The sequence below is a fragment of the Aristolochia californica genome, unplaced genomic scaffold, assembly GCF_029961685.1.
Source record: "Aristolochia californica isolate CCGP_79_NKW_82.1479 unplaced genomic scaffold, dmAriCali1.0.hap1 SCAF_5, whole genome shotgun sequence".
NCBI classification, from domain to species: Eukaryota; Viridiplantae; Streptophyta; class Magnoliopsida; order Piperales; family Aristolochiaceae; genus Aristolochia; species Aristolochia californica.
Genome location: NW_027182214.1, coordinates 41621429 through 41633702, shown reverse-complemented (window position 1 = coordinate 41633702; position 12274 = coordinate 41621429). Strand labels below are relative to the sequence as shown.

General features: G+C 35.5%; 1 protein-coding gene across 1 annotated transcript; it reads left to right on the top strand.

Annotated features, from left to right (window-relative positions):
• Positions 1–3189: 3189 nt before the first annotated feature.
• On the top strand, positions 3190–11931 carry LOC137966347 (UTP--glucose-1-phosphate uridylyltransferase 3, chloroplastic-like). The gene is made up of 17 exons (XM_068812931.1): positions 3190–3862; positions 4546–4726; positions 4821–4970; positions 5553–5714; positions 6417–6589; positions 6770–6836; positions 7125–7291; positions 7581–7739; positions 8622–8713; positions 8794–8888; positions 9496–9573; positions 9710–9805; positions 10053–10127; positions 10247–10335; positions 10427–10589; positions 10896–10956; positions 11567–11931. Exons 1-17 carry the CDS (start codon positions 3237–3239, stop codon positions 11677–11679), a joined length of 2547 nt encoding a protein of 848 aa, XP_068669032.1. The 5' UTR covers positions 3190–3236; the 3' UTR covers positions 11680–11931.
• The last annotated feature ends 343 nt before the right edge of the window (positions 11932–12274 follow it).

Genomic DNA, 12274 nt, shown 5'->3' with positions numbered 1-12274 from the left:
TGTGTTATTATGTTATTATTTTAATTATAATTAGTTAAAATATTACTGATTGTATAAAAAAAGTAAAAATCATCTCTAGATTTGTCTTTCTTCAAGATAGGGGAGGGCGGACACCTCTTTCTTTTCTTTCTTTCTCGCAAAAGTCTTGGAGAAGAACTATGAAAGGTTGTATCTAAATTTCTCAACTATTTCATCCCATTCTTGGGAGATTACCAACTCACCTTAATCTTGTCGATGTATATTTTGTGGAAATTTGATTCAAATAGAATAAAAATACTATATTAAAATAAATAAAAATATACTAAATTATATTATAAAGTATAAATGGTTACAAATATTTTAGGTTATAAAATATTAAAAATAATAAGAAGTGAAAAAGTAAATATAAATATAAATATTAGAGCATTAAAATATAAATTATTTATAATAATATTTTTTTTCATATTAAGTATATAGTACAACAATAGACAAAATATTTAAATATTAAATAATAAATATAAATATAAATATACAAGAATTAAAATATTAAAATTACTTATCATAAGATTTTTTGCATATTAAGTATATATTACAATAATAGATAAAATAATTAAAATGTATAATCCATTACATACTATAAACAAAAAATTTAAAATATATAACTAAAATTTAGTGATAAGAAAAGGTACAATAAAAAAAACTATAAAACAAGATTCCAAAAATAAATATAAAAAATGTTATTTCATAACATAAAGTGAAATTAAATAAACATAGAAGAGTAAAATAAACCAGATTTATTAGAAGAAAGAATTGTATTATAGTGGCATGATGTAATTTTCCTTTTTTTTGTCCCTTTTTCTCCCTACTTATGGTAAAGGGTAATGATGTAATTGTAGCTCTTCTCATTATTATAAATATACATTAAGGGGGAGGATTAGGCATGTCACCTAAACCTAATCCTCCTTTCCTCCTCTCACTCTCTCTCTCTCCTAGCCAATCTCTCTTATCCTCTTCGTCTCCTTCTCTCTCACCTGATTACCTCTTCTTTCTCTCTCTCTTGCTACTCTCTTAACCATAATCTAGTTCGTTAATTACTCACTAAATGAGTCCTAAATCTAACATAGTATCAGAGCATTAGATTTAAAATCCCGAAGCTATGGTGCTTGTTGATTAAAGTTTAATCTCTTTGGTGGAGTTGAAGTGTTGATCAAAGGATCAATCTTCAGTCCTTTATTTGCTCGATGAAAAATAAGTATTCTTTTTTTTTTTTTTTTTAAGATGATTGCTGGTACATGGAATTTTTAGCAATCTTTGATTCAGAAAAAATTTAAAATACTACTTCTTACATGTTAACTTCAGCCTAAAGGTTGGTTTTCTGATATGATCGCTTCATGCTCTCTTTGAAGGTTGATATAAATTTTGTTTTATTATTATGGAATCATGGATGCTATTTAATTGAAACTAGACTCGTTTATAACTGGTTTCATGAGTTTAGGATTAAAAGAAGTCATGCTTACATTATTAAGAGCTTTTGAGGTTTCATTGTTTGTTGACGACAAGTTGATATTCAAAAAAATTGAACTCGAGAAGGTATATTGAAGTGCTGAATTTTTATTGTTAATAAAGGATACATGATGGTGTTTTTCCTCTCATTGGGAATTATTTCACATTGAGATAGAGAGTGGATTAACTTACCTGTTAAGTTGTAGAGCCTAATCAACGCCCTACGCTAAGTCGGTACACGGATCAACCTTCGCGGTAAGGTCACCATAGGGATTGGAAGGGGGTGGAGTCCCCAAAAGGTCCATGATATATTGATTGTTGTCTAATTAAGGGTAGTTTGGGGATTTTATACTTGTAATTTGATTGCTCTAATTTTCTGTTTATATTTGGAGGCGCCATTTTTAGGGTTTTAATACTCAGAGAAAGATCATCAGTTGCGGCTATGAGAGGTTAGAGAAAACACTTGTAAGTATGTGATTTTTTTTGTAAACTATTTCATCTTCATAGTAGATTACTGCTACGGCGAAAGACATGATGTAATCTTGCCTTGAGGCCTTGAGGCGAACCTGTATAAATATTGTTGTATTTTCGTGTTTTTTTTTTGGATTGTTATTTTTGTCTCGTTAGTTTCGAATTAGAGTGTCTAATTCCTAACATTACCAAAAAATTCAAAGAAAATTAAGACTATCTTTTTGGATGATAGTCGTCACTTAATTCATAGATGGAAATTTTCCTCTCTTAAAAAAATCTCTAGTTTGCTTGAAATCCTTTGTTTTTTGTATGATTATTACTTTCCTTGATTAATTTTCTTCTTGCCTAAAATAATTAAGACAAGTCAAGATTGAGATCTTTTGGTTAAGATTATAACATTGGTTATTATTCTTTCTTGATTAAGAAAGATATATGTTTACCTATTTGATCTCGGCCAGCTTGAGGTTTCCTTGCTTTAATTTCTAAAAAATGGATAAAAAGGTTTTCGGGTTGTTAGGTCACACAAGTATAAACATAATCTGAATAGGTTTAAAAGCTCTAAGGACTAAATTTCAATTTATCTTCCTAGATGATACTCAAACTCAACAATTAACCAATATACTATAAAGAATTCAAAATGTAATGTAGAAAAATCAAAACAACAACTATACAAAGAAATTTAAATTTATAGTAGTTCACCACCCAATCTCAATCTCAGGTTTCTAATGAACTGCCAATGTGTTTGTGCTTTGGAATTGAATTTACAATTGAGCAGCCAAAAGACATTTACAAAGGCCAAATTAAAACATTTTACCGTCCAAGGGACTTACAACAGCCAAACTAGGCAACACAAGAATGGAATCTATAGCACACAACTCAAGCCACCAAGGCTAATTGAGAAGATTTAACTGAGGTTTTGGATGGTATGTCTTATTTCAAATGCAAGTGTTTCTTGCTTTACAGGGAAGCTCGTTTTGTGTAAAGTCCTGGTTGCCATGGGGTTATCGGTTTAACACAGACGACCTGTAAAGACAGCAGTGCCAACGTAACCAATAGAAACTCCCCGAAGGAGATCAGGCCGGACCCACATGCTCTGAGTCTGGACTGTGGACAACACCGAATCATGGTGGCATTTTCTCAGTATATTCTTCTGCCATGGCGGTATCCAATTTCTTCCTCTCTGGAAGACGTCTTTTATAAGCACGAGAACTGAGAATCCCCTCCATCACCAACTTCTCCCTGCAATTACCTCCTTCCGAGCTGGGTCTCCCGCCACAGTGAGCATGGCGCACGCTGCGCCTTCTCTCCGTCATCCCCCTCTCTCCACCTCGACTTGTCCTCGCTCGTTCCACTCCTTCCTGCGTCAGACGCACCTCCCCCTTCGGCAATGTCTCTCTTCAGTATCTCTTCTCTCGCTCTCTTCTCTGACTCAGCCGACGACTGCCTGCGTCTCCACTGTGCCCATCGAGTACGCCCCTGCTCCCGAGTTCGACTTCGTCAAGGAGCTCGCTCTGCTTTATTCCCTGCGTGCTCGCCTCTCCAATGCCCCGTCTTTGAAGCAGAAGCTCCAGGTTTTGGATGCTGACTCCAGAGTGGTCAATTTCTTCTCCGGTCGCGGTAACTCGGTTGCTCCGCCCGCTCTGCAGCCGTTCGAACTCTTTCTACTCAAATGCCTTGTAGCCACCGGTCAGGAGCACGTGCTTCTGTCGGAGTTTGATGGGGCTTTCGAGTCGGAGAGCAGTGTTTTGAAGAGCGCGTTTTATGTTTTAGCTGATTTGATTGAGAACTGGGACGAGATTGGTAGTGGGCCTCGACATTTCAAGGAGGGGAATGTGGCGACGATGAAGAAGTTGGTCAAACTGTTGGGAGACATTGAAAAGTTTTACGATTGTATTGGCGGCATCGTCGGGTAAGCAGATTGATCATCGCAGCTACAATAACTTTTTTTGTGTTCTTATAGTGTATAAATTAAGCTGGTGAATATTTTTCTGCGGAATGAGAAGTAACTCTGAGCTCATTTTTCATATCAAACTCGATAGTAATAAGAAAAAAAAAGAAGAGAATTTCTTGGTTGAATTAACTGGAGAAGACTTATCTTGTTTTCCTTTCCAAACATACAGACTTGGTTAAATTAGGCAGTTGCAGGCCTGGATATATAATTTCTATGACTATCTTAAAATTTTTCACTCCAAGAACAAATTTTTAGCTAAGTGGGATAGCATGTGTAGTCCTTCCTTTGCCAATATTTTCTTTGTAGCTGGTGTCTGGAACTTTGGCTTGATTTAATAAGATTCCTCTTGTTGCTAAATGAGTTTTATGGTTCGCTTAAGATATTTGTGGTTGTTGACTGTTAACTTTTATTAAGATATTAGAACCAAGGCATTACTAATTATATTTTAGTTTAATTTTGTTGTAATCAGAGTTTTAGCAGTCATCATTCAATGGTCACATGGGTCATTTCTAGCATGTGGTCGGTCTTGAATTCAATCCTAACACCTGAGGCCTCGGGTGTAATGTAAAATCAACAAGTGAAGTAAAACACACTTAGTTGAAAGAGGAACCCTTTGTGACTAGCATTGTTGTTTTATGCAGATATCAAATAATGGTGTTGGAGCTCCTTTTACAATCAAAGCCAGAAAATCAGACCATGAGCTGGTCAAGGCTCCTGAATGATTCAACAGATTATCAATTTAAAGAATTTCTTGTTCCTGCTGGAGTTGATCTTTCAGAAAATAGGGAATATGCATCTCTAGCAGCTTTATGGGGAATAGAGGTTAGCTTTTCAAACTGCTCTTAAAAGAAGTAGAGTTCCATTTAATTCACATATTATCCGGAAATTGTACCTTGGAATGGTTTTTTTTTTTCAGGGCTTACTACAACTTGGTGAGGTTTATCCTTTGGGAGGCTCTGGTGACAGGCTTGGTTTAGTGGACTCTAGCACAGGTGAATGTCTTCCTGCTGCTATGCTTCCTTATTGTGGGCGGACATTATTAGAGGGTCTTATTAGAGATCTTCAGGTATTGGACTTTCTCCGCTTGCTGATCGCATTTTAGATATTCTTTTCTGTTTTGTTGTTCTCTGCCTTTCATAATTTTAGTTTGCTACAGAGCTGAAAGAGTTTTACCATGATAGGACCTGTTAGCATCTTTTCAACTATAAAGATAAAATTTGCAAGGTTACTTCCTTTTCTTTCCAAACTGCAGAAACATCAGGCTCGTCTTAGATTCTCCATCGATGGTATTTTGTGCAATGCTAACTGTTGTCTACATAATTGTGTCTTGTGAGGGTGTACTATTTCTCCTCTTTCCAAATGAAATTCTTGTACAGTATCTAAAAAAAGCTTCTTGTTATCTACAGTTAATTTTATAAATAGTGTATTAAAGCGGTTCCTCAAATCCGTATGGTATTGATTACCCATTCTCTATAGTTGTTTTATGTTTTTGATCTTTGTGCCCATCTAGCATAAGATACCAATATTGGATAATCTCAGCTTTTCTGTTAATATACTGCCTGCTGTAGTTGTAAATCTTTAATAAATTCTTTGTTAGGTGGGTTCTGATAAATGATGAATTCCTAATGACCAATTGCATGAATGGCAGGCAAGAGAGTACCTATATTACAAACTCTATGGAGAACAATGCATCACCCCAGTCGCAATCATGACAAGTTCTGCAAAAAAGAATCATGAACGCATTAAAGATCTTGGTGAAAGGATGGAATGGTTTGGGAGAGGTCGAATTAATTTTAAACTCTTTGAGCAGGTTTATTCAGTTTATTTTGAAAGCTGTTTAAGTACTCCTTTTTCTTTGGTTTTCTTGAAGTATAACATGGTGTTTGTTGTTGATCCTCTTTAGGATACTCCTAAATTTGTGGACAGTCCTCTGTAGAGAGCTTAGTCATGTTAAGGTTCTTCCTGGAATCATGCTGATATGCACCTCTGACATGTAGTGCTTATGCTGGTGTACTATAAACTTCAAAACAAATTAGAGAGAGTTAGGGTTCTCTACTTTTCACTTTTTTTTATTAGATTGACCACAAATTCATAGAAAGGATATGATGAAACCAAAATTGTCCGTATCAACATGCGGTTGTATGTGAAATAAGTCACTGGGTTTGATAGAGGACCACTCAAACTCAACTTTTTTTATGTATCAGGAAAGCACTTTGACCCCTGATCCACTTAGAGGGGGTTAGAGTTCTGGACTTACTGTGTCAGTATGATATCTGGCTTGGAATGGGACAATGTACTGTTCTCAAGAATCTCATGAATTTTTTTCCTTAATGACTGTGGCCTCTGTGAATCTTCAGCATTTACAATTTGACCTGGTTTTCTTAAATCCTACCATTCAAGGAGTATTTTGGCCTGTACACATGGTGGGGTCTTTTGAATTAGTCAGATCTTCAGTCATTTTTGTTCAAAAGTGTCTACTGCCTCACTGATGTAAGTAATTTTGTTGTGTCAGCCTCTGGTCCCAGCTATTAGAGCAGAAGATGGACAGTGGTTGGTGAATGAGCCCTTCTCTCTTGTGTCTAAACCTGGTGGCCATGGTGCACTGTGGAAACTTGCATATGACAAAGGTGTTTTCCAGTGGTTTTACAACCATGGTCGAAAAGGTGTTACAGTACGGCAAGTCAGGTTAGAGTGTTATATGTACTTAATGTTTTTATCTTTAATGTGAAAACCTGGAGAAACATTTAGTCTGGAAAAAAAATGCATTCTATTGATATAGACCAATTGATTGCCTTGTATCTTACTGTGAAACTGTGAACTGATGATGCTTTGTCATTGCAAATCTGTTGTTTGTGATGGTTGCAGTAATGTAGTGGCTGCAACAGATGTAACTCTCTTAGCTCTTGCTGGAATTGGTCTGCACCATGGAAAGGTGAGAGCCATTGAACTCATACTTTCTACTGCAGTTAGGATTTTACTTTCTTATTTCTCCCTCAATTGTAAAATTTGGCCTTCTTCAAGTCTATCACTTCCATCTTGTCAATTTTGGCCATCTTCTACTTCTTATGATCTATTACCCTATATGGGTATTTCGAAACCATCTCAAATGACAGTATCTTATTTTTTGTTTAATAAACACTAAACACTAAACACTAAACCAAAGTTGTGGTTTGAGATACCCAAAAGAATAATCTTTATGACTATCTTTATGATACTGCAGAAACTAGGCTTTGCATCCTGTAGGCGGGAGATTGGAGCTACAGAAGGAATTAATGTTCTTGTAGAGCAAAAACATTCGAAGGACAGATGGACATATGGTTTAACATGTATTGAGTACACTGAGTTTGAAAAGTTGGGCATCAAAGATTCTCCTATTTCTCCTGGAAGGTAGATGAATTCCTTGTGTGTTTCTCACTTAAGTTGTGCTCTTATCTGTTTTACTTGTTCAAGTGCTGTTTTAATACTTTGATGGTAAAATCTTTGCTTCTGGAGATCAGATAGATTGTACAAATTCTACATCAGGAAACGGCATTCTCTGTAACTGAAATTTTAGATCCACTGCATTGTCATCCTTTCAGAGGGACAAAACTTGGTTCTGTATATTGACTATTAGTCTTATTGTTTCAACAAAACTCAAGAAGCAACTTCAACAACACCTTTTTTTGTTCTTTTGAAGCTTACAGGCGGAGTTCCCTGCCAATACCAACATCCTTTATGTTGATTTAGCTTCTGCTGAGAAAGTGGGAGCCAGTAAAAATGCCTCATGTTTGCCTGGGTTAGTACTTAACTTAAAGAAGCCCGTGATATTTGTGGATCACTTCGGCATCCGTCATAGGTGCATTTTTTTATCTTTTTATATGCTTGGTTCAGTATTTGTGTTTCCTTCTCTGTTGCTTAGGTCAATCTGTAGCATGTTGTGTTGGTTGATCAGTTGGAAATGAGCAAATGCAAAAATTTTCATTGTGATTGTTTATAGTTACATATTGGGATCCCTTTGGTGCCTTCTTACTAGAATCCATCTTTCTCATTGGTATGTAAAAAAAGGGAAAAGAAATTGGATATCATTACATCACTAGTTTGAAACTGATATCTTGAGACTTGCAACATTCCTATTGCATATATGTTAACATTCCTATTGCATATATGTTGAGAAAGAAATGTAAATACTTGTTGGTGTTCCAAATATATATATATATTTAGTAAAAAGTGAATACTTGTATATGAATTCCCTGCTAGTAAATCTCTTTAGAGGGTTGTATTTGTACCATTGGAAACAAGTACTGGCGATCAATGATAACATGAGAGGTGTTGCTAAATTTGAATGCTAAATGGTCATCTTATTAGTAGATTATAAAGAGTCAAAATCACCTATTCAGATAGTTTAACTATTTCACAAAGTCTGGGTTTGAAAGGTTATAGTTCTTAACTTCGAGACTTGGACAGCCTTAGCCTTTAAGCATGTGCTTTCCTGTATAGTTGAATGTGCTGCTCGTAACCATCAAGTTTACATAGCACAAGGTGGCTTTTCAAATAGCAGGGCCAGTTTCTATTTAAAATAAAATAAAATAGCAGGGCCAGTTTCATTGACAGCACACGTTTTGTGCATGTGACATCTACTTGAGTGACTTAGGTCTTATTTTCTACAACATATTTGTGACTGTGAACTGATAAAAACTTCCTTTGTTGGGCTAATAACTGACAGTTTACCCTGTCGCAGCGTCTCTGGTGGTAGGTTAGAATGCACAATGCAAAACATTGCAGATCACTTTCTAAATGCCTACTCAACCAGGCGCCGTAAAGGAGTAGAAGGTGGAAAAGATAAATTTAACTTTGTTTTACTACCATTTTCTATGGATTGGTGTCACTTATTGTGTATTACAATTTCTTAGATGAGTTGGATACCTTCATAGTATACAATGAAAGGCGGAAGGTTACTTCATCTGCTAAAAGAAAACGGAGGCACATGGAAAAATCCTTGCACCAGGTTGGTGGTCTCTTAGTTTTAATTGATTGAGGAATGCACAACAGTTGCAAGTAATGGCACACAGATCAAGGTGAATGGTGTCTTTACAGTGGTTGAGAACAGATACACTTTTAAACTCATTCATAATAGCTGGGTATGTGTTCTACTTATGATATCAATTAGAAATTCAAATATTTTCAGGCTTCCAAGTATGCCTAGTATGTTGTTGTTATTAGCATTCATTGGAAAGTACAAGAAGATTAGAAAGTTAAGGTGCTTATAGATTCTTAGTAATGCAATAGAGATTCAGTCCTTTAATATCTTTTAGAGTTCATTGGGGGGGGGATCAATTCTTTTGTTGTAATGGCAAAAGATATATTAATCCTGTGCTTGACCAGTTAGATTTTTTTTTTGTGTCTGTTGACTGTCATTCTAAATGTCAATTGTTTCAAACAGTTTATCTTATTCTTTTTCAATACATTTTCATCACTGAACTGCTGGAGATAATTCCTCATAAATCTGAAACCTATTTGCTTGAAAAATTATGCAGTTGTGTTAGTTTAGTGTTGTGGGTTGTATTTGAGACTATCCTAATCTTTGTAGTCACTCAAGCTTAACTCATTTACAGACTCCAGATGGTTCATTATTGGATCTGATACGAAATGCCTCTGATCTACTTTCTCAGTGCAATGTAAAGATTCCAAAGGTATTAATTTATGTCATCTTGGTTTTTCTGAGCTAGTGTTATTTGTACATATGAAGTGTTAATTTTTATTTTAATTTGTTTTATTTATTCCATGGTTATGCCACCCTAAGATTCTTTTTTCCTCCTGCATCATCAGATAGGTGACAACAGCAAGTATTTAAATACTGGACCCACATTTATTATTCTTCTCCATCCTGCTTTGGGCCCTTTGTGGGAGGTTTCTAGACAAAAGGTACTCATAATTTATTTGTTACTTTTTTAGTTCTAATAGTCCTTAGCATTTCTACTAAAAACAGTCTTTAGTGTTTTAAATTACTGATAGTTAGCGAAGTACCTTGTTTAACTCAGATCCAAACTGTATTTTGATACAGTTTTTTTACTCTGAGGCTGTAAGGACTATTGATGTAAAGCCTTGTGTGTTCCCTTTCCAAAGAAATTTCCTGTGAGTGCAAGATTACTCACTGTGTTAAAATTTTCAGTTCCATGGAGGTTCTATTTCTGAAGGTTCTGAGCTGCTGCTAGAGGTAGCAGAGTTCTTATGGGGAGATGTTCAGGTAGTCATGATCTGGTATATTTTGTCTAGTCACAACTTCTTTGTTAGACGTTGCTATTGGTGAACTCCTCAAGAACATTTTAGCACCACCAGTGGACTCATTTCATTTTTCCAATTCAGCTGGAAGGAAGCCTGATTGTTATTGCAGAAAATATCATGGGCTCAATGAGGGTAAATGGAAATGAACGAATACTACAGTATGGACAAAGGTACATTTTGACTGTTCAATTATCCTTTAAGAAATATAAGCAGTGGGAAACTTAAGCCTGATTTATTACATGGAAATTGGTTAAAAAATAGGTGCGGAAGATGCAAGTTACAGAATGTCAGGATCTTGAACAAAGGAATTGACTGGAAATCTAATGAAAATGTATACTGGAAGCATGAATTAAAGAGGCACGAGACATGTAAGGTCATACTCCATGGAAATGCTGAGTTTGAAGCAACAAATGTAATGCTACAGGTAAATGTCATATATCGACAATACTCCTATAGGAAGAGATTTGAATTTTGTTGTTTCTTTTTTTTTTTTTTTGAAATGAGGTGTATATACTATAAAAGAGAGGGAAAAAAACAAATGAACCTAGCTAGGAGGGCTTTCCTTTACAACAAGGTGTTGGAGTGAAATACCCGTCTTAGCCTGAAAGTCTGCCAAATGATTGGCAGAGCGAGGAATGTGCTTCCAATTACAATTTTTTTGTTTCTTATTAATAGTGATTGTTGTTTCTTATTAATAGTGAATCTATCTTTTCTTTTCAAACTCATCTAGGGAAGTCATTTATTTGAAGTTCCTGACGGTCATAAGCTGCAAGTTACTCAAGGATCTTCAGGTCAGTAGTGCTACATTGTAGACATATCTAGTGACCAATGCATTCATACCTGTGTTTCACGAATAAGAATTGTTGGGAAGCCCCTGGGTGCAAATGAGAAGAAATAAGCTTTTATTTGATGAAATTGCAAAATTAGAAAGCTGGCCCACAACACTCTCACTAGAAAGAATCTCCCTTCTTTTGCTCAAGGAAGTGTTCCACACCACACTTCTGTTCTTTTATTTTTTTCATGTCTCTCTTGTACTTTTTTATTTCTCTCTTTCTATCTTGCATTCCTCTTATATATCTATGAACCTGGGCATCTTCCCTTATATGTAAGGAAGATTGCTGCCTAGTGGGGATAAGTTGGTGAATTGGAGTAGGTTTCTCAATCAACTTAACCAAATTGGAAAACCTACTTTCTGGGCAAGACATGAAGCCTCTCCTTCTGCGTGAAGCACCCCCTCTCCAGATTATTCTGGAGTTTGGTTTCATTTCTAACTGAATAACAGGTGTTTTTAGCTGCAGAAGAAAAGTCCAAAAAAAAACATGTAATTTAATACTGCACACCTTACTCCATACTCGTGTATACTTTAAATTCTATCCTATGTTTTCGTTATGTCTATGTCAGGTCTAGAAGTGAAGCTGGGTTCGATAAAGAAAGATATGATGGATTGTGGGAGTTGGTTTTGGAAGTATAAACTAAAAGGGACACATATTCAGCTGGAAATGGTAGAATTGTAGAGGGTCCTAACTGGAGCTTGTTAGTCACTTGTGAATCAAAGTTCACTGACTGACTTGAAGACTGCATTCTCATTGATCCACCCCTTCCGTTCCTCAATCTGTTGAATGAAAGTTCAACACTTGGAAATAAGTTTTTTAATTAATATGCTAGTAAGCATTGTAATATTTTGTGGATGATTTACTGCAATCTGGTAATATAATCCATTTCAATAAGTTAATGAATAGACAAACTCAAATGTTATTTTATGATTAATGAAAAGTTACACATTTTCTTCCTTTAACCAATGGCATTGTTTGTCAGTGCTCTTACCTGGTTTCTCATGCAGTTTTACATAAAAAATGTCAGGCAAAAGTTTGTAGATTGCTTAATCTTAGAATGCAAAGGTATAGATGGTATTTAACAGTCATGAACATAATCCCAAGTCTCAGTTTCTTCATCAATCACATTGTTGTCGTGGAGATAATGGGTCTTAAGCACTCAATCCGAATTTTACAAGTTACAAATCCTTGACTTTGTGGAGAGGTACTTGAAACTTCATAAGTTCAAGGCTTCAAGCATGTTATTCTGGCAAATGATCCTTATATAAAATACAGC

Bases quoted from the DNA above. Each gene is read 5' to 3' on its own strand.
- LOC137966347 (XM_068812931.1), top strand. From the start codon at position 3,237: ATGGCGCACGCTGCGCCTTCTCTCCGTCATCCCCCTCTCTCCACCTCG. The intron at 9,806-10,052 runs GTACTCATAATT...TAAAATTTTCAG, and splicing joins GGGAGGTTTCTAGACAAAAG to TTCCATGGAGGTTCTATTTC. The intron at 10,128-10,246 runs GTAGTCATGATC...TTTCCAATTCAG, and splicing joins TCTTATGGGGAGATGTTCAG to CTGGAAGGAAGCCTGATTGT.